Consider the following 23124-nt stretch of genomic DNA (forward strand, 5'->3'; position numbering starts at 1 on the left):
GCATGTTATGAATTAGTACTTCATCCCTTTTGTGACTGAATGATATTTCATTGTACAGATACACACTTTTGCTAATCCATTTGTTGGTGGATGTCTGGGTTGTTTTCACCTTTTGACTATTGTGAATAATGCTGGTATGAATGTTTGTGTACAGGTTTTTGTGCAAACATATGTTTCCAGTTCTCTGGGGTATATACCTCAGAGTGGAATTGCTGGATCATACAGTAACTTTAATTCTTTGAGAAACTGCCAAGCTGTTTTCCACAGCTGCTGAACCATTCTCCATTCCCACCAGCAATGTGAGGGTTTAGTTCCTCCACATTCTTGGCAACACTTGTTCTTTTCTGCTTTGTTTGATAAAGGCCATCCTAGAGGGCAGGAAGTGGTTGCTGCGCTTAGTTTAAGGACAACCTATCTCCAGGACATGACATACTGAGGGAGCCACCTTGGTGGCCTGGAGACATCAGGTTGCATAGGGCTTGCTATGTGTTAGGCTCTGTGCTAAAGGCATTACATGTATCTTCTAGTTTAATGCTCACAGCTCTAAATGTAGGTACCATTATTATGCCTATTTGACAAGTAAACAAAGCGAGGCACAGAACAACTTGCTAGAAAAGGGATGAGGTTTGGAAGACATGAATTTCTCATACTAAAAAAAAAGGCTAGAGAACTTGGATGCTAATGCAGGAGTTTGGTGGCCTAAGTAAGAGTAAAAAAAAATTTTTTTTTTCCAAAACAAAACAAAATTACCAGGCAGATTATAACTGGCAGAATTCTAAGCTGGCGTAGGATTCTACACCATGATGCCCACACCCTGTATGATCCCCTATCTTGAAGTAGGAGTTGTTGTTGCTGTTTAGTCTCGGAGCTGTGTCTGACTCTTTTGTGACCCCCTGGACTATAGCCCGCCAGATTCCCTTGTCCATGGGATTTTCCAAGCAAGAATCCTGGAGTGGGTTGCCATTTCCTTCTCCAGAGGATCTTCCCAACCTAGAGACTGAACCCACATCTCCTGCATTGGCAGGCACATTCTTTTCCACTGAGTCATCAGAGAAGCCCCCAGGTAGGAGTAGGACCTGTGAATATCATGGGCTATTAATCTCCTGATGACATTATATTAATATGGCAAAAGGCATTTTTTGGATATTATTATGGTCCCTAATCGGAGAAGGCAATGGCAAGCCACTCCAGTACTCTTGCCTAGAAAATTGTATGGACAGAGGAGCCTGGTAGGCTGCAGTTCATGGGGTCGCTACTAGTAGGACACGACTGAGCGACTTCACTTTCACACATTGGAGAAGGAAATGGCAACTCACTCCAGTGTTCTTGCCTGGAGAATCCCAGGGACGGCGGAGCCTGGTCAGCTGCCATCTATGGGGTTGTACAGAGTCGGACATGACTGAAGCAACTTAGCAGCAGCAGCATGGTCCCTAATCAGTTGACCCTGAGTTAATTAAAAGGGAGATTACCCTAGGTGTGTCTGACCGTCATGTGAGTCCTTAAAAGAAACAAGCAGCAGTAGAGACTCTCCTGCTAGCTTGTAAGAAACAGATCACCATCGGGGACTTCCGTGGCAGTCCAGTGATTAAGATTCCAATCCCTGGTTGGGGAACTAAGATCTCATATGCCACATAGTGAACCGCCCACCTACCCCTCAAAGAAAAAGAAACATGCCACCATGAGTCCTACAACAGCAAGGAAATGCATTTGGCCAGCAACACCCTGAATAACTTTGGAAGATCCAGAGGTTTAGATCAGAGCCCAGTCCTGCTGTCACCTGGATTACAGCCTTGTGAGACCCTGAGCAGAGAATCAGTTAAGCCCTGCATGGGTTTCTAAGCAAGAGCTGTGAGATAAGTATTATTCTAAGCCTGTACCTTTGCAGCATTTTTGTTACACGGCAATAAAAAGCTAGTAGACAGCACAGACTGATGAAAGGCTGCTAGAGGTGAGCTCACTGGCATGCCATTACGAAGATCAGCTCTCAAAATGAGAACATGAGGTCAAAACTATGGTCATAAGACATATTGAAATGTTATTTGCCTTTTCCCTCCACATTCTTTCATTATGTTATAGTTTTGTAAATGCTCCAATGATGTGTGATGATATCATCGCTCTGATGGATAATGGAAAGTATATATACTTGCATATTCTTATGTTAAAAAAATTTCTGGTTTAATTTCTAACATGGTAAATATTGACAAATATAGCCCATATAAACAGAAGTTCATTGGGATCTTTCAACAGTTTTTAATGAGGTCTTGAGACTGAAAAGCTTGAGAAGTACTGATCCAGATGAAATGGAACTAGTAGAAGTAGGCCTAGACAAAGTCTAAAATTTATCTACTTACCTCATGGCTACATTCTGTCCTGAGCTGTGGTAGGTATGACCAAGAATGAAGCAAGGACACAACAGTATGAGGTATAGTCCCTCAAGTAAGACAAACATAAAGAAATAATTAGCAAAAGCATTGGTGTCTTCCTTCACAGGTGTTTATAAGCACAAGGTATTGCAATCTGGTGGTGTGTAATCAGCTTTAGCTTTGTGTGTGTGGCTAGGACACAGAGTGTGGAGAGGGGCTTCCCTGGTGGCTCAGAGGTCAAGAATCTGTCTGCCAATCCAGGGGACATGAGTTCTATCCCTGATGTGGCAAGATCCCACACGCCATGGAGCAACTAAGCACATGTGCCACAATTACCGAGCTTGTGCTCTAGAGCCCGGGAGCCGCAACTACTGACGCCCGCGAGCCCGGGAGCCGCATCTACTGACGCCCGCAAGCCTAGAGCCCATGTTCCGAAACAAGAGAAGCCACTGCAATGAGAAGCCTGCGTATCTCAACTAGAGAAAAGCCTGAGCAGCAGCAAAGACCCAGTGCAGTCAATAAATAAATAAAGTTGTATGTATATATAAAAAAAGAAGTGTGTAGAGAAGTTGCTGAAACCAGGCTATGGGTAACAGGGGAGATATTATGGGAAGAGGACAAATATATCAGGCACTCAGCCTCAAATCTCATCTGAAGTGTCCCTTTCTTAGAGAATCCTTTCCTGATCTTCCTCTTTACAGCACCCAGCACTGTATTCCCATCACAGCATCCTGCTGATCTACTTTTTGGCACTTTTCATATTTCAAACCTAACATAGCTGTTCAAGGAAGTCTGGCTGGAGCTACTGTACCTTGGTTCAAATGCCAGCTCTGCTACTTTCTAGTTACAGAATCTGAGATAAGTTACTTAATCTCTTTATGCCTCAGTTCCTCAACAAATGTGCTAACATAAGAAATTTATGTTAAAGAGTTAGCTGAATTGTGACCATGGGACTGTAAAGGAAGGCTAGATATGAACTAGTTCAAAGGCAGAATTGATGGGTAAAATCAGATGACAAGGACAGAAGAGAATGAAAAGACAAGAGAAAATTCTGGGGCTATATTTTTTTAAAGGCAATTTATTATATGTGGCTTAAAGAGAGTAACACAACAAAAATTACTCCACAGTTTGCTGTTTGAGTGAGATGGCAGAGCCTGGCATTGGGTGATCACTCTGGAGGGAAAAGGAGACATGTCAAACCCGTGTTTAAAGTGAATGGCAACAAGAACACAACTTGCTTTTAGAGTGCTCGGCTGTTGAGACTTACAGAAGCAGGCTCATCACAACCCACTCCAGGTTTCTTGCCTGGAAAATCCCTTGGACAGAGCAGCCTGGTGGGCTATAGTCCACAGGGTCGAAAAGAGTCGGACATGATTAAAGCAACTTAGCACACATGCGCAAATGACATTAAAGTGGATAAAAGACGCTTCATGTAAAAGAGTTTGCTACCAAACTCTTTTTGGTCAGCTGGGGATTTTTAGAAAATATGAAGCATGATTCCAGGCAGGGAGCTGCACAGTACGGGGTGGTACATTTTCCAATGTTAACCTCTTCTGATAAAGGCAATTAAAGTATGTTTCAAGTTGCTTTTGTAAGGGGAAGCTTAGGCCAGCTCCCTTCTAGCAAGGAACTCTTGCTATTCAGTTTAAAACTGTACAACATTCCTCCTGTTGACATGGTATCAAAGCACTCTTCGTTCCAGTGCAAGTTTTCTGTGATGACTCTTGGAAGTCCTCTCTGAAACAGTTTGGTTTTGACCTGGCAAGCTGCTGAGACCCTTCAGGACAGCTGAATAGTAGATAAAATCTTCCAGGGAAATAGGTGTGGGCAGGATGTGTGGTTTGCCTGCCTCTCATTTAAAGACTGATACAACTAATTTCTCAAGAGCAGTCTCTACCAGTAAGAGCTGCATTCCCAAGTGTTTCAAGAGAAATTGGAAAAGACAAGCTAGCTACTGATTTCTTCAGTTTGAATTGAGAGTAAAGCACTAGCTTTCTTTACACCGCAGAAATGCACAGCAGGAGAATGGCCTCTACTGCAACCTCAAATCAGCCTCTTTTGCTAAAGTGTGATCTTGAGGACTTGAATTAGTCATAACAATAAGGCACAGGGGAACACGAATTTGTTTACCAAATAATCTGGAACTGAGCAGGAAGGCGTGATCCTGTGTAGCTCAGCCAGGCTCTGAATGCGTGCACAGCAGCTCCAGCCCCTGCAGATATTTCTAAACTTTTAGTGATATACATAAGATTCTTTCTCTGACATTCCAGACTAACCACTGTCTAAGTTAAGGCTCTGCAAAACATCTGGGACATATGCTTCTGGAAAAAATCATGGCCTCTTTACTACAATTCTCCATGGCCTAAGCCAGTGCAGGAGCCAAGTCAGCAGGCTTAGCTGTGGGGCCCCCGGGGCAGTTGCTCTGGAGCACAGACAGGCATTAAATGCACTGAACACAGTCCAATTTCACTGAGCAACTATTCACCCAGTGGCATTTACGAACAAACTCAAAGACACATAAAATGTATGTGCTACTGTCCCTAAAAAAATCACGTTCTCCCTAGAAAAGTAGAGGCTTACTTCTTTTCCACTCCTGGTTGAACCACATAAATACATTGTCTGATATTTTAGACCTTTACATCAGGTGACACGGAGCCAGTGCCTGAGGTTTTGAGAATTAAAGTCAAAGTGCAATGAACGAGCGCTTGGCTATCCCGTGGACACCAAATCCAGACAGCAAGGTACTTTTTCTGTTCTGAGTGTCTTCTGCCATGCGCTTCTCCAGCCAAAAACCCAGGAAAAGGTACTGGTGACAGATAAGCCTACTTGACTTCAGAGAAGGAGATTTTTTAAAAGTACAAGAAAAGCTAGAGTAGCCTCAGTGTTTTACTGTATGTCATCTTGAGTGATCACTCCTTTCTCCAAAAGTCAATTTCTTTTTTAATTTCTATTTTTTTTATTAGCTTTATATCATACTTATAAAAAAGATTTAAGAGGAAAAAAAATTAACAAACATCACAAAAGGTCTTCTCATTGTCTGTTGCCTTGTTAAAATAGCAAGGAGGGGAAGGGAATTCCTGTTTATTGCAGACCTGCCAGGCCAGGCCCTGCACTGGGTGTTGTACTTCTGTTAAAGTTGACATGGCTGTTTAGGAGAAAAGATTCTCAAGCTGGGTCAACTAAATAATTTGCGAGGTCCAATGCAAAATACAATTAGAGCATCTTGTTCCTAATATGTGAAGAATTCAAGAGGGAGACAGCAGAGTATTAAACCAAGTGAGGGGCCCTCCTAACTATGGGGCCCTCTTAACTATGGGTCCCTAAACTGGCTCTGTTATTAAGCCTGAGCTCGAATTCCTACACTGGCACTTACCAGTCATGTGATCTTGGAAAGTCATCTGTAAAATGGGGATAAAAACAGGCCTTACCTCATTGAGTTGTTATTAGAGTTAAATCAGTTACTATTTGAAAAATGCTTAGAAGAATACCTGGCATTCAACAAGCACTCACCTAAATGTTAAGTAAATACACGTTTTACTGAGCCTACACATCTTAAAATGCCACAGACAACTATAGCCACGAAATGCTGAATTTACCAAAACGCTAAAAAGTGTTTTGAGAGTTCAGCCCTGATAAACAGAAACATGTTCTTACTCCTATGACAGTAGTCAACTTTCCATTTATTTTAACAAACAAAAGATTTTTAAAAGATATTCTGGATTGAGGCCAACGACTCACAAAGCAAAACTGAAGAATAAAAAAAGATACTGGTTTATGTGCTCAGTTCTGGAAGCCTGTGGAGTGCAAATTGTCATGAAGCCAATTTAATATAACTGCTTCCTTTATGCTGAAAGGATTCACCAGGGACCTCTCTGTTTCCATACAGGAAATAAAGCCTGTTGTGTCTGAACAAAAACTAAGAAATATTTTTCTTTCTATAATGCAGAATACTGTAAAAAAAAACAAAACACCAAATAAAAAAACCTATAGAACAGGAAATGTGGCTAATCATACAAATTCTATATTTAGCCCTAGAAAAAATATTAAGTAAAACAAGTCAGGAGATAATTTGCAGGCAGTGATAAATACTTTTACATAAAAAGGAAATTTGGAGCACAGAGACATACACACTTAATAGTTTATTAACATCTATTTTATAAGAGGAACCTCAGTTTCCTCACTGGGTTACTGACACATTTCTTCACTCTTGACCACCAATAATTCTCAGGATTTTCAAAAGCTTTTTAATAAAAAACAAGTAGTTTTTTTGGTCCCCATTTACAGTAAACACTGTGGCTAGCAAAATTCTAAAGAAATAAGTTGTCGTAGGTCAAACAATTCGCCCGAGGTACACAGATTTGGGATACTTCTCCTTAAGAGTTGGCCACTGAACAATGAAGTAATCGGAGAGGTGAAACAGAATCTTTCCGGACAGGGATAAATGTTCCACTCGGCAGATGCTCTCAACGTAGACAATGATCACTTTCTTTATTCCCAGTATCCCAAGGAGAAGGGCAGATATACAGATAGGAACACATGTTCCTGGTCCGTTACACAACACCTTGGAAAAAAAAAAGTTGAAGGTCAAATAAAAACACAGGATACTACTCTAAGTGAGGCATTTAAAATTAAAAACATTCTAATCGTAGAGTTTTTTTTTTTTTTTAAATTCCAAGTCTTGAGTGATTCCCTGTTAAGATCCAGTCTGCAGCAAACTCATGTGCTTGGGAGCCAAGTGGGGCTATGCTGCTGGCTCCCTTGCTTATCAACTGTGTGCCTTGGGGAAAATTACTTTACTTCTCTGCACCTGGGTGGCCTGCTTTGTGCTAAGGGACATGTGTACACAGTGCCCAGTGTTGGGCCAGCACCCACGGGATGGGTGTGTGTTGCTCTTCTGACTGCTTTGTGGATCTTGAATGTTAAATATATGGAAACCAGCTGTGATTCACTGTTTTCTAATATGCTGACTTGTGTTGATTTTTTTAAAGCAATCTTTATAATAGTTGGAGGACTGACATGAAAGATACAGGAGAAAACGTCTTTAAATGACTAAATTATGTAGACCATTTTTGTTGGAGGTGGAATCACTGTAGTTCAATCCAAAAAACAAACAAACAAACAAAAAAAGGGGGATATTTGAGAGAAGGCTACCAAATGAATGAGATTTTCCCTCAAGAGAATTCAATCCACACTTGTAATCCAGAGACTTTTAAAGCTTTGAATTCTGCTAATCTTTTTTTTTTTTTTTATAGAAAGCCACTGGTTAAAAACAATTTAGTTGCTGAATTTAACAAGAAAAATTAAAATTTAACTCACAGAGTAACTGCAAAGAATTTTTATAAGTTTTTTAAGAAAATGAGAGGAAACCTATTACACAGAACTATTGGTAAGATCATTGTTTGTTGCTTAGATGCTATGCTGTGTCTGACTCTGTGACTTCACGGATTGTAGCCCACCAGGCTCCTCTATCCGTAGGATTTTCCAGGCAAGAATACTGCATTGGGTTGCCATTTCCTTCGCCAGGTGATCTTCCCGATCCAGGGATCAAACCTCCTGTGTTTCCTGCATTGGCAGGCAGATTCTTTACCACTGAGCCACCGAGATCATTTATTATTATTTTTAAAACATTTTGCACATCTTAATCATATGTTCATGTTGACTGAATTAGTAAAACCTAATTAAACATTTTTTACTCCAAAAATCCTAAAACAGAAGATCCGTGGTTGTCGACATACACTTACTAGGCATAGCCTACAATGTCACGCGATCACTTCAGCACAAGGTCCACAAAACTCATTATTAGACATTTGCGACCCCATGGACTGTAGCCTGCTAGACTCCTCTGTCCTTTGGATTTTTCAGGCAAGAATACTGGAGTGGGTTGCCATTTCTTCCTTCAGGGGATCTTCCTGACCCAGGGATCGGCAGGTTGATTCTTTACCACTGAGCCACCTGGGAAGCCTCAGAGAATTTTAGAGCTGAAATAACCATCTGAGCATTGCGGGGACCCTCTCTGACAGACATGTGTCACAGCTGTGAGACACAGGGAAGAATGCAAGGGTTTGGTAAAGGGCATGTGACCTAAGTCCCGCCTTTCCCCGAGGTAGGACCACCTGGAACACCATTCACAGAGCTCTGGCGTCAGACAGAGTAACCTGTTTTCAGGTGGGAACCAATCCTTTTTAGTCTTCCTTAGCTCTTGCCTACAAGTTAAGCCCCCTGCCTGTCCCCTATGAAGAATTTTTGTTCAGACTTTCTCCTGAAGTCCCAGCTACTAAGCTGCCCTCCAGGCCAGTGCTCTTTAATCCTCAATGAGTTGCCCCTATAACCTTTCTTCATAGACCCTCAAGGGAGCATGAACAAAAGAAAATGGGACAGGGAGTTCCATATATATGCATTAATATATGATATTTGTTATTCTCTAACATACTTCACTCTGTATAATAGGCTCTAGGTTCATTCACATCATTAGAACTCATTCAAATTCATTCCTTTTCATGGCTGAGTGATATTTCATTGTCTATACATCCCACAACTGCTTTATCCATTCATCTGTCAATGGACATCTAGGTTGCTTCCACGTCCTAGCTATTGTAAATAGTGCTGCAATAAACACTGGGGTGCATGTGTCTTTTTCAGTTACGGTTTTCTCACGGAATATGCCTAGTAGTGGGATTGTTGGGTCATATGATATTTTTATGCCTAGCTTTTTTAAGGAATCTCGATACTGTTCGTCATAGTGGTTGCATCAATTTATACTCCTACAAACAGGGCAAGAGGGTTCCCTTTTCCCACAACCTCTCCACCATTTATTGTTCATAGATTTTTTGATGATGGCCATTCTGACCAGTGTGAGGTCATACCTCATTGTAGTTCTGATTTGCATTTCTCTAATAATGAGCAACGCTGAACATCTTTTCATGTGTTTATTAGCCATCTGTATGTATTCTTCGGAGAAATGTCTGTTTAGGTCTTCTGCCCACTTTCTGATTGTGTTGTTTGTTCAACGGTAATCTTAATTACCACCCCGGCTCTCACTACCACTATTTATTAACAACCCACTGTGGTCAGGTACTATACTAAACATCTCACATGTATTCTTTTCTTTTTATCTCAGATGTATTTTTTAAGATTTTTAACTGGAGGACAATGCTGTGTTGGTCTCTGCCATACAACAACGTGAAGCAGCCGTAAGTGTGCGTATGTCCCCTCCCTCCTGTATTCTTTAAGATAATCCTCACAGCAATCATTTGAGTTTTTGGTTCCCTTTTCACAGAATATGAAAACTGAGATGCAGAGACTGGACCAGTTGCCTGATCATGCATTGCAAAGGTGGAGTTTCACTGTTTCGACTCTCCTTTCCTCTATGTGACTCCTAACTGTATGTGGGAAGTAGAAAGACTGGACTAGATGACCTTTCCCGTTAGTTCCAGGATTCTAGAATTCTCTGAGTCTCATTTGTTTCTGGTTTTGTCTGAAGCCTAAGTTACAAGATTGTTCTGAATCCTTTCAGGGTTTAGAATTCTAAAAATCCTATTAATGCAAGGTTTCTCAATAGTGGCACTATTGACATTTTGGACTGGATTATTTTTGCTTGCGGGGGCCAGTCCTGTGCATTGTAGGATGTTGAGCAGCATCCCTGGCCTCTACCCACAAGATTCCAGTAGCCAAGACGATCAAGAATGTCTCTGGGCACTGCCAACTCTCCAGTTGAGAACCGCTATGTTAATGTATTCCCTAATCCTTGGATTATCTGTGTTGCTTTTTCTCATTTTTTTCTCCCATAGCACAGAACAAAGTAAAACCTGCAGCTGAAAAAATAATAAAAAAGGTTGCATGTTGGATCTTGAATGTCACAAAAGTATTTTCATGTTTTTTTCCGTTAAAAAAAAAAAAAAAAAAAGAGTACAGGGCTTCCCTTGTGACTCAGTGGTGAAGAATTCGCCTGCCAGTGCAGGAGACATGGAATTGATCCCTGATCTGAGAAGATTCCACATGCCACAGAGCAACTAAGCCTGTGTGCCACAACTATTGAGTCTGTGCTCTGGAGCCTGAGAGCCGCAACTGTTGAGCCCACCTGCTGCAACTACTGAAGCCTGCATGCCGAGAGCCTGTGATCCCCAACAAGAGAAGCCACCGCACTGTGAAGCCTGTGCACCACTAGAGTAGCCCCCACTCACTGCAACTAGAGAAAAGCCCGCACAACAAAGACCGAGAACAGCCAAAAATTAACAGATTTTTAAAAAGTGCATATCTACATGTGTTCCATTCAGATCTGGTTGGCTGCTATATACAAGCTGTGAATACATTGATAGAGATGTCTGGAGATAGAAGGGGAGATGACTGGGCATTGGTGGGAGATGCTTTAATAACCTGCCATAGACCAGAAGCAGAGACTGTTAAGGTAAAAGTGGAAATTAAAGGTATTTTGTTTGTTTGCCTCTGCTGTATCTTTATTTTGAGGTACCTTACTGCAAAAATCCTAGGAACAATAAAATCACAAAACCCTAAACCAAATACTAAAAAAAAAAACAAAAAAACCACCTTAAAACTTAAGTGAAGGAAAGCTTTTAATTACACACAGGTTCTAAATCTGAGTTTTAGAGGAGCCTTATTATTGTTGTTTAGTTGCGAAGTCGTGTCTGACTCTTTTGGGACCCCATAGACTGAGTCTGCCAGGCTCCTCTGGGAGTTCATGGGATTTTCTAGGCAAGAATACGGGAGTTGGTTGCCATTTTCTTCTCCAGGGGATCTTCTAGATCCAGGGATCGAACCTGTGTCTCCTGCATTGCCGGTGGATTCTTCACCACTGAGCTACCAGGGAAGCCCTTACAGAAGCCTAGGTAAATATTGAAAAATTGTGGATTATGGAGTTTCTGTTATTCAACGAAGCATATCAGAAAGACTTATTTCAAGCACTAAAAAAAACAGAATTTACTGAGACAGCCTGGGGAAAGAAGATTTTAAGCAATATAATGGTTGAAGTTGTCTTTTTAATTTATAAAAAACACAGAAATACGCTTTCTTATTTTTCTCTTTCCTAAAATACAAATTCTCAGTAAACATGGGTGCAGGGTTATTACTATCTTTCTGCCTCACTATCTTTTAAGCTGCTTACAAGCAGGGTCAACTTCTGGTATAATCTCTGCTGTGCACATGTGACAAAGCAGGCGCTCATTCAATTCTGCTGAAGGGAGGAAGAAGACGACGCACTGAGGGGCGAGGAAGCTGGAAACCATTTGCCCGTCATATGTGAAGTCAAAGGCTCCTGTTGCCAGACTCGACCTTGCTTGTAGCTCTATCACACACATTCATCATGAGCATAAAGGCTGTGACTGACAGCTTAAAAATTCTTTTTTTTTTTTACCATCTCACATCCATTGCCTTTTCCTCAGGGGAACCACTGTACCCCTTGCTCTCAACTTAAGTGCCTGAACAGAGTTGAGTTCAGACTCAACTACAAGGAGAGGACATATGATTCTAGTCTGACCAGTGAGAGCCCTAAATTTCCCTGGCAAAAATCATTTGTTCAGGGAAGAGCATCTAATCCAGTGAGTTAACCACAAGACGTAGTAGGACATTTGCTGGGGCTGCTAAGAGAGCAGTACCTTCTCTGCTGTACTGGCACCGAGGAGAATGTGGGCCTGGCACTGTTAACATCTCTCTTGCCACCACATGGAGAGCTGAGAACGAAGCCATCACACAGCACAATGGAGCAGAGCTGAGAGATGAAGACAGGCTGGGTCCCAAAGGTAGCGTTTAAGATCCATGAGGCCAGCTGTGCCTGAAGGAAACCAGATCTAGTCCTACGTTTGTCAGGCATGTGAAGGAATACATTCCATTTTTGCTTAAGCCAGTTTGAATCAGGACTTCTGTCACTTGCAATAAAAAGCATCCCAACTGACACAGCCCTTTATTTTGTCTAACTTATTGCCTAGCCTCTGAATGTGTACGGCGCCAACCGGTAGGTGCTTATACGGGCCTGCTGGATGAATTAACAATCAATAAATAAATGTCTCTGAAAGCAGGAAACCCAAGACATATATATACTAAGGATAATGTAAGTTATGGGTCCAGAAAACAGAAAGAGGTTAGGGCTAATGTAAACATGAAGTCATGAGGGTAGATGAGCCAGATCAAGGATTAAGAGCAGTTACAAAAGGACTGTTGTTCCATACATTTGGGTCACCACAGGTCAAGTTCTGTTGGTTGAGAGATGACGCCAGCACATGCATGACAACATTTATTTAACTAGGGTAGTCTGAACTTTACTCCTAGCCTAGTATGAACCCCATACACAGAATATGGGCCAAGACATTTGGGGTCCTAGGTTGGTTTGAAGGTCAATGAGGGTGACTTAGCATATGAAGGTGAGCTTGAAAGCCAGATGAAGTGAAAGTTAAAGTGTTAATCGCTCAATCATGTCTGACTCTTTGTGACCCCATGGACTATAGCCCACCAGGCTCCTCTGCCCATGGGGTTTTCCAGGCAAGAATACTGGAGTGGGCAGCCATTCCCTTCTCCAGGGGATCTTATCAATCCAGGGATGGAACCCGGGTCTCTCTCATTGGCAGGTAGATTCTTTATCATCTGAGTCACCTGGAAGCAAGATGTGTATAAAAGTTACTCAGTTGTGTCTGACTCTTTGTGACCCAGTGGACTGAAGCCAGTTAGGCTTCTCTGTCCATATGATTTTCCAGGCAAGAACACTGGAGTGGGTTGCCATTTCCTTCTCCAGATGATCTTCCTGACCAAGGGATTGAACCTGGATCTCTCACATTGCAAGCAGACTCTTTACCATCTGAGCCTCTAGAGAGAGATGCCCCATGGGGCTATACAGCCCCAATTATGGCTGTAATCTGAAAAGACTGGACAGAAAAGCAGATTCCAACTCTAAGGCCATGGGCTGAAAACTACCCTCTTGCACAGTGTCTTGCTGGTGGAGGGGGAAGCTGGAGAGAGCTAATGAACTGCAGGAACACAGCTGCAGGCAAGGTTTTACTGAGCTTCCAGGGCCATGGATAAAGCTGGGGAGAACTCAAACCTATTGTCAAAGCCGAGCTGGTTCAGGCAGGTAGTCTCTGGAGATCACAGGTCCTATCAAAACCAACATTTCCATGTATAGAACCCTGGTTCCATTATGCTGGAACCAACACAGTGGTAAACGAGGTAAATAAGCAGATGAGGAAGAGAGTAAACACTGGGGCTGGGATTAGTCAGGAGACACAGGAAGAGCTCAGATGTGAGGCTTTCTACAAAGCCTTACAGGCAGGTGCTTAAGAACGAACCCTTCTTAGTTTAGAAAATAAGAAGACCACAAGGTGACCTGGCTAAACCGACAGAGACAAGATCTTCAGATTGGCTAAAAGAAGAGTAATGGAAACCCTAGAGATGGTTATGTCAGTGAATCACTGAGCTAAAATGCAGGGAGGGGAAAATGAGCAGGAGAGGCTGGGGAATGGATTACAGATGGAATGAAGGAGCTGTACATGAACATAAAGATTGGGAGAAAAGAGTAAGAATTTAGACTATTTAGTTTAAGATTGGTTTGGGAAAAACTGTACTGAGAACATAGCAAAGGTTGAAAATGGTGGCGTAGGAAGTCTACCATCATCGGATTTTCTTTTCAGTATTTATAACTTCCCAGCTTAATGTGAAAAGTGCAGAAAAGCGTAAAGAAAAAAAATAATCCTTCTAATCTCATCAATCTGTCAACATTTTGGTGTATTATATACACATTTATATTTCACTATAAAATAGGTTCATGCATGCACATATATAATTCTTAGAGCTTAACTATACATATTGTAAAGTTCTTTTCAGTTATATTTTTGTGTGTTGTAAAAAGTTTTTAAAATTCATGACTTTTAGTTACTGCATATATTTAGTGCTATGGATATATCATAATTCATCCAACTATTCCTTTATTGTTGAAAATTGAGGCTGACTCCTTTTTTTTCTTTTTGCTATTCTAAATCTTGCTGTTAAGAACATTTTGTATATAAATCTGTGACCCCTAGGCTTTCATTTTGCATTAAACTATGTTCCAGAGTTCTTGCTGAGTGAGAGGTTAGAAGAAACAGCTTCAAGGACTTTAGGAAGTTATAGAAAGTTTAATAAAACAACTGTCCTGAATTGCGGATGGGCCATGTGGCCTTTTGTTTAGCTTTTTTGTTCTTGTTTGGAAACAGAGTGATTTCCCACTGTAAGAGTTGGGGCAGCAGGCCGAGCCCAGCTCTCACAGCACCAGTGAGATACCCCTGTCTGCATGCCCTCTGCAGCCAGTGGATGGGCTGTGACTTGGCCTGATGTTTCTGCCTAGGTCTGACCAGGATCTAGTGGTGCAGAGAGGCAAGGTCAGAGGAGAATCTGTTCTGGTGGCAGAGGAACCATTGGCAGAATCTGGCATCCAGTACCAGGCGGACTAGCTACACTGTTCACTGTCCAGCAGTGGTGGTGGCACTGCGCCTCCAAACCAGCCCTGAGGCCATGGTTCTCATGGTTCCAGCTGCTCGGCTCCCCAGCTTGTCTGTGTTTACGAATCCTCCTTCATTAGCTTTCCCAGTAACTCTCAGAGCTCTCAACACTTTCACTGAATTCTTTTTCTGTTTCAGTCAGCCAGAGTGGATTTTTATGGGTCGTTAACAAAGAACCTGACTGGTCTGGAAAAAGACAAAGGCTTTGAGAGCAGCGAATTTAGAGTGAGAGAAGGAACAGCTCAGGTCAGAACAGTCGCAGGATTTCCTCGGGCAGGGCTCCGGGCGCTGGCCCGCATGCACAGGAAGAGGCAGAGCCAGAGGCGGATGAGGATGCAGAAGTGGAAAAGGCCGGGGCGGGCGCTCGGGCGCAGGGAAAGGACACTCACAGGTCCTCATTTCAGGAGCAGAGGAGGGCAGGAGAAGTGGGATGAAAGCCTCAGAAAACTGGAGAGAGAAGCATCTGAGAGTAATCAAGAGGGAAAGGGAGAAAATGCAGTCAGAGGGCAGGTGGTCTATACTACGCAGAGGATATGGTCAGAGGACAGGAAGGCTGGGGGCGGGAGTCCAGCCCGAGCAAAGGCAGCGCTGAGCGTTGGTGCTCATTGGAGGTGGACGGCAGGGAGGAACAGGACGCACAGCAGATGGGATGACGTGTCTGCTGGGCTCACACTGTGGTGCACTGAGTTTCTTCTTTTTTATGTATATTTAATCATCTGAGTAGTAACAGTTCAATAGGAACATCTAAACATCAAGACCCACATGAAATAACCAAAGAAAGCCACATGAAAAAACCAAAAAGAATCACTATTTATGAACTTCGAGGCCTCTTACAATTCTATTGCTAACACACGGCATTTTCAGAGTTGTCATCGTTGTGTACATGGCATTTTGAGGTCTATTTTTCTGAGTGTGTGTGTGTGTGTGTGTGTGTGTGTGTGTGTAGGCTTCCCCACAAGAAACAATGCTACGGACACCAAAGGGCTGTCCTACTGTTTAACTTAATTCTAACTTTTGAACTGTGGTGTTGGAGAATACTCTTGAGAGTCTCTTGGACTGCAAGGAGATCCAACCAGTCCATTCTAAAGGAGATCAATCTTGGGTGTTCATTGGAAGGACTGATGCTAAAGCTGAAACTGCAATACTTTGGCCAGCTCATGCGACGGACGAGTTGACTCACTGGAAAAGACTCTGATGCTGGGAAGGATTGGGGGCGGGAGGAGAAGGGGACGACAGAGAATGAGATGGCTGGATGGCATCACCGACTCGATGGACATGAGTTTGAGTGAACTCTGGGAGTTGGTGATGAATAGGGAGGCCTGGCGTGCTGTGATTCATGGGGTCACAAAGAGTTGGACATGACTGAGCGACTGAACTGAACTGAACACTATCTACTCTGATATAGAATCACATTCCACAGGTTAATGAATCAGTCCCCAAGATCACCCCCCTCTTCAGATGCCTGTCAAAACTCAAATTGTTATTCACATTACTGACCAACTGGCTATAAATCAGAGGTTCCCATGACCCACTCCTTGAGGTCGAGTCACATGCTAGAATGGCTCACAGAACTCAGAAAAACCAGTTTACTCACTAGTTTATTGATTTATTATGAAGGATATTAAAGGACACAAACCAATAGCCAGAAAAAGAGACACACAGGGTAAGGTATGGAGCAAAGGTGTGGAATTTCCATGCCATTCTCCCTAAGTCTGTACTTGTTCACCAACCTGGAAACTCTCCCAACTCTGATCTCTTGAGTTTTTACGGTGGCTTCATTCAGTTCATTTCAGTTCAGTCGCTCAGTCGTGTCCAACTCTTTGTGACCCCATGAAGCACAGCACACCAGGCCTCCCTGTCCATCACCAATTCCCAGAGTTCACTCAAACTCATGTCCATCGAGTCGGTGATGCCATCCAGCCATCTCATTCTCTGTCATCCCCTTCTCCTCCTGCCCCCAATCCCTCCCAGCATCAGAGTCTTTTCCAGTGAGTCAACTCTTCGCATGAGGTGGCCAAAGTATTGGAGCTTCATTACATAGTCACGATTGATTAAACTACTGGCCATTGGTGACTGATCCATCCTCTCTCCCCTGCCAGAGGTAGAGGCTGGGGGTAGGGTGGGAGTGGGATTGAAGTTCTGACCCTTTAATCACATAGCTGGCTCCACTGGCAAGCAGCCCCCATTCTTGAGTGCTTTCCAAAAGTCATCTCATTAACTTAACAAGGCACCTTTATCACTCTCATCACTTAGGAAATTCCAAGGGTTTTAGGAGCTGTGAATCAGGAACAGTGGACAAAGACCAAATATATACCACAAATATTTTGGTGATCTGAATGACCAAATATATATTTAAATCACATAATGTAAACTTTGGTCTTGCAGGATCTTGCCCAATTGATAAGTTCCTAATACTGACACCCCAATGTTGATTACTCCCAGTCAACCCGAGTATTCTTGCTCATGCTGCATTCACATAATCCATCAAGAAGTTGAACAGCACGGTGCTTATGGACCAGGGCTTTGCAATCACACAGGTGTGAGTTGTCTGCTTAGCAGCAATGTGAATAGGGACAGACTGCTTATTCATTCTGTATCTCAGTTCCCTCACTCATGGATTCATTTCTTCAAGAAACAGTTATTGAGTAAGGATAATATGCCAGGTACTGTTCTGGGTATTAGGGATATTGTTGTTACTAGTAAACAAAAGCCCCTTCTCTCACAAAGTTTACATTCCAGTGGGAAGACAGAAAACATGAGGTACACATTTATATAAAGCAGAAGAAGGGAACAGAGACACATGGGGGTCAAAGAAGGCCTGGGAGGAAGTGACTTGTGAGCTAGTGACTGATGAAGTGGTTCAGTATTTTAGGTGAACCAACTAGAGCAAGATGGAAGAGACAGGATGTAGGTTTCGTGGACGGACCATAAGTCGGGGCCAATAAGAAGGGTCTGGGATGCTGGGGAGGGTTGTGAGCTTGAGACTGATAATTTAACAGAGCTGACAGGTCCAGGTGACTATCTCAGGGGCTTCCACCTCTTGTGGTGAATAAAGTAAGCTGAGACATATATACAGGGCATGATGAGAATGTCCTAAGGGTCCATCAGGGAGACAGTAAATGCGAATGTATTCTCCTTCTCGGGAGTTAGAGATGGTAAGGTAGAGAATGTTGGGGTGGGAAATGGTAATCCAAACAGAAACAAATATAAACACAGGGAAAACAGTATCTATTTTTTAGTATTGCTGTGGAGATCAAATAAGATAACACCTATAAGGCATTTAACATAGTGCTTGTCCCATGGTAAATAGTCAAGAAATGGTAGCTAATTCCATGTACAGAGGAGCCTGGCAGGGAACCCATGGGGTCGCACAAGAATTGGACATGACTTAGCAACTAAACAACAACAAAAGCCATTATTATAGTCCATCCAAAAGTAAAACGCTTGTGGCATTTTTCAAACTCTTAAGAGTACTGTGTGGCTTGTCCCTCACTCCGTCACAGGCATGGCACTGACCTGGCATGATCTACCCTACCCTCCAGAGGGTAACTTATGAGAGTAACCCAACCATCCATTTTAGTCTCTTTATCTTCAAGTCACTTTTTATTTTTCTCTGCCTGATCCACTCCAAGTGATACATATAAAAAAATGACAGAAGGAGCCTGATTGCCAGGAGTAGTGCTTTCTCTTTTTCCATAGATGATGGAAGACTGAAGGATTCTTAAGCTCCCCTGCTCAGGATCTGAGGAGTCGCTAGAGTGTACTTCTTGGCCTGTGGCCAAATGGCCACCATTACATGATAAACAAGCCTGATGACCCGATGCATAAGCCTGAGGTTCATTTCACAATGAAGTTTGGCTATATTATCTTTTGGCCAAGTTGCACGGCATGTGAGATCCTAATTCCCTAACCAGGGATTGAACTCACACATTGTTCCAATCACTAGACTGCCAGGGAAGTCCCCGGGTTAAGCTATTTTGTCCTTGTGTGGGAAACCAGACTTCCCAACATTCTGCAACCATCCTGATTTGTTGGGTTTGGGTTGAGATACAGAGGTGGAAGTTAAGCATGTGAGATATGCACAGACAGTAGACACCAGTGTCCCCTCACAACTGCAGGATGTTCACCAGCAATTGCCATGCATGTTGGTAAGACCTTACCGACCCAAGGCTCCACATAATTTGGCCATTCCATAAATGTTTATGGCTCCTCTGACTGTAAGTACAGAGTAGGCAAAAGAGCTCAAGGGGGACTTCCCTGGTGGTCTAGAGGTTAAGACTCTAAGTTTAGACTGCAGAAGGCACAAGTTCCATTCCTGATCGGGGGAACTAAGATCCAGCATGCCATGCAGCATGGCCAAAAAACAGTCCAGAGGTTGTTGGTGCCCACACTGGAGAGGCATTTCATTGCCTTGCCCTGAAGTATTTATAAAAATAAATACAAAGGGGCTTCCCTGGTGGTCCAGTGGTTAAGAATCCACTTGCCAATGCAGGGGACATGGGTTCGATCCCTGTTCTGGGAAGGTCCCCCATGCCTTCACTGTGGCATGTGGCATTGTGGCATGTGGTAACTAAGCCACAACTACTGAGCCCACCTGCTCCAATGACTAAAGCCCAGGCGCTTGAGTGCAGGCTCCACAAGAGAGTAGCCCCTGCTTGCCACAACTAGAGGAAGCCCGCACGCTGCAACAAAGACCCAGCACAGACAAAAACAAATAATTCTTTCAAATAAATAAATACATAGATAAAATCAGTACTTACTTTTTTGTTTTTTAATCTGAATGGTTAAGCTGTGCCTTCTTTGCATCATCGTTAAAGATCACTGTCAGGCTAGCCAAACATTGTTTTCCGAAGCTTCCTGGCTGATTCTACTTTCAGCTGAGGAAACTGAATCTTTTAGTTTTCCTGTTCTCTGGGCCAAATGGTCAAGGTGACGATTTCCTGACTTGCTGGTCTTGTTTTGTTTTCATTGTATTTTCAACACTCTGAAATGTTTACATGGAGGCCTTTAAGTCCCAGTAATCCAGGAGTTTTTCGTCTTGTTTTCCTCACACCATATACTCAGAAGCACCGATTGCTAGTGTTGGGTGCAGTCTCGGGAGTCACTTAGGTTCAGTCCTCGCCCTTTAGCTTGAGAAGGGAAGGGAAAGATCTCGATATTCACAGGGCTGCTACTACTTGCCAGGTGCAGGGCCTAAGTGTGGCATGCTCCATAATTATCCCATTTTAACTTTGCAACAGCCCTCTGACGTGGGTTCTTTATCCTCATGTTTTAGGCAAGGAGGCTGAAACGCAGAGCAATTAAGTGACCTATGAAAGATCACACAGCTGAGACTCAAACCAGCTTTAGAAGACAAGCCTGGGACTCTCTTGTCCCCCATCCTGGTCCTGCACCTGTCCATCAGGTCCAGCATTAGTTGGAAGTGGACTGAAGGCAAGGCAGACACCAAGGCACAAACAACACAGTGAGTTGGGTTGAGGCAAAATTCTGGCAATAGATGTTAATATTTTACAGCTTTAATAGAGAAATTAGTGGCAGACTATCACATACCATTGGACTACGATGGATTACGAAAGCTTTGCAGCAGATAAAATTGGGGGGTGGTGGTGGAAATGGTTAACATTCTCAAAGAAAAGGGAGTATCCTTTTTAAACAGGAAGGACTGGCTTGAATTCAAAGCAATTACATAACTCCTGACTTCTGTCAAGGCCCTCTCTCAGGCAGATAAGTGATATTTTATTCATGATCCTTCCCTAATTTCTTTTACATGAACCTATGTATAAAATTTCTGTCTTGCTGAACTGAAAACTACTCGGCAGTTTTCCTTGGATAATTTCCTTTATGTACACAGATTGTGTGTACAGTAATAAAAAAAGGTTTACAATTTTTTTTTTATAGAGGATTATCTAATTCCTTAATTCCAAGCTGGAAGGATACATAGAAACACTTGTTTGTGAGTTTCTGGTTCTGTGTATAAAAGAGAGACATACATAATACTCAAAGACAGACAATGAAACAGAGGCGAGAAGACAGAATTCAACAAAGTGAGACGCATTAGGAAGCTGTACCTTATTGTAGCTTAAAGAACACGGAATTCAAGAGCTGAGCTTGGATTCCACACCTAGAATCAGAGTTCCAGGGTTCTCCAGAGAATATGTGCTTCATTCCATGCAGTCAGAGATTCAAAAGGCATTTCTCTTTCACTGTCCACCACACATCTATCTAGACCCTAGCATTGGTGCCCGACTCCACTGGTAACTTGCAGGAGCAGAATGACACTGCTTATCAAAATCACTATCCTTTGGAGGTTTTTATTGCCTTCAAGCTCAGCTGAGTTTTGCTAAACTTGTTTAGGTATGCTCAGCTGTACTAACAACTCTCTCCTATTATAGACTGAGAAGCACTGGGTTTGTCCCAGTTCTGTTCAGAGAGGGATCCTTTACACCAACCAGCAAGGAGAGAAGTGACTCCATGTTAGCATTTCCCAGCCCTCCGCGTCACATTCGCCCAGGGGAACTTGTCAAAAATGCAGATTCTTAGGGGAGGGAGAAGGATGGACTGGGAATGTGGGGTTAGTGCTAAGTTGCTTCAGTCATGTCCGACTGTGCGACCCCATAGACGGCAGCCCACCAGGCTCCCTCGTCCCTGGGATTCTCCAGGCAAGAACACTGGAGTGGGTTGCCATTTCCTTCTCCAATGCATCAAAGTGAAAAGTGAAAGTGAAGACGCTCTGTCGTGTCCGACTCTTAGCAACCCCATGGACTGCAGCCTACCAGGCTCCTCCGTCCATGGGATTTTCCAGGCAAGAGTACTGGAGTGGGTTGCCATGTAGATGCAAACTATTACATTTAGACGCTCTGTCGTGTCCGACTCTTAGCAACCCCATGGACTGCAGCCTACCAGGCTCCTCCGTCCATGGGATTTTCCAGGCAAGAGTACTGGAGTGGGTTGCCATGTAGATGCAAACTATTACATTTAGAATGGATAAACAACAAGGTCCTACTGTCGAGCACAGCAAACTATTGGGTTGACCAAAAAGTTCATTTAGGTTTGGTATCTTACAGAAAACGCAAATGAACTTCTTGGCTGGATCTCCTGGAATAAACCATAATGGAAAAGAATATTTAAAAAAAGAATGTATGTGTGTGTAAAACTGAGTCACTTTCTCCTGCAGAGTTAGGCACAATATTGTAAATCAACTATATTTCAATTAAAGTGAAAGTGAAGTTAGTTGCACAGTTGTGTCTGACTCTGCAATCCCATGGACTGTAGCCTGCCTGGCTCCTCTGTTCATGGGATTCTCCAGGCAAAATACTGGAGTGGGTTGCCATTTCCTTCTCCAGGGCACCTTCCTGAATTTGCATTGCAGGCAAATTCTTTACCAACTTAGCCACTAGGGAAGCCCAATATATTTGAATTAAAATGAATAAAAAATTCATATTCTTTCCAAATCAGAATCTCTGGGTCTGGGGCCCAGGAATAAGCATTTTAAACACGCTCCCAGGTGTTTCTGGTACAGATTAGTGCTTGGAAACCTCTGCTCTGCACTACAAGAAGGGGGCTGGCAATCTACATAAGTGTTGCCTCATCTGCCTTCCTGCAAAGGGGTCTGAGTGTGCTAAAGGAGAAGACAGCGTGGCGGTAACCACTCTGGGGATAAGCAGCCCAGTTGAACTCATCTGGAAGAGCTTCTCAGTGAGCCTGAGGCTCCTAATAGCAGTGAGAACTGCCAGAAATTGAGGAGCTCTGCCAGGACGCCCCTCTTTCCCTCCACTGGGTAGGCTTAGAGATCACCTCCTTACACAGGGAGCACCCCTGGTTGGAGTCCTATCTTAGAGACTAGAAGTTAACTCCTTAATTATCTAACTCTTTAAAAATGATAAGTGGACAACACTGTGAGGACAAGTACAGGCTAAAGAGAAGGAAGGCCCCTGAGGGCGGGCGGAAAGGGACACTGATGAGGAAGAAGGCAAGTCAACATAAGCTCTGCCACTCTGCCACCTTTGGGGCAAAAGGCCCCATCCCTAGAAGCAGCATCTCTGCAGACGTGGGGAATGGCTGCTCATGCTTCTTGGCATCACAGCCCGGGTCCTTTGGGGGTGGGGGGTGGGCGGACAAGCAAAGGCTCAGTGGTGGGGCTCAGTCCGTCAGTAGCACCGGGGGTCCTTTGCCACAGTCATCTTAAGGGCAGGGCAACAGGTTTTGATCCAGTAGATAATCTCGGAAACGTCTTGGTTGACCAAAAGTCAAATTTAGTTAAGAAGGAATTCTTAGCTACTATGGAG

At 43.2% G+C, this 23124-nt stretch overlaps 1 protein-coding gene across 1 annotated transcript in view; it reads right to left on the minus strand.

Annotated features, from left to right (window-relative positions):
• Positions 1-6061: 6061 nt before the first annotated feature.
• Positions 6062-23124, minus strand: part of ALG14 (ALG14 UDP-N-acetylglucosaminyltransferase subunit) — a 109593-nt gene continuing 92530 nt past the window's right edge. Inside the window, exon 4 of the mRNA XM_055403777.2 lies at positions 6062-6924. Coding sequence (XP_055259752.2) covers positions 6694-6924 — 231 coding nt within the window. The 3' untranslated portion in view covers positions 6062-6693. The remainder of the gene's footprint in view (positions 6925-23124) is intronic.

This window comes from Moschus berezovskii, chromosome 4 (genome assembly GCF_049115385.1).
Source record: "Moschus berezovskii isolate FMDL1 chromosome 4, NW_MosBer_1.0, whole genome shotgun sequence".
Classification (NCBI taxonomy): Eukaryota; Metazoa; Chordata; class Mammalia; order Artiodactyla; family Moschidae; genus Moschus; species Moschus berezovskii.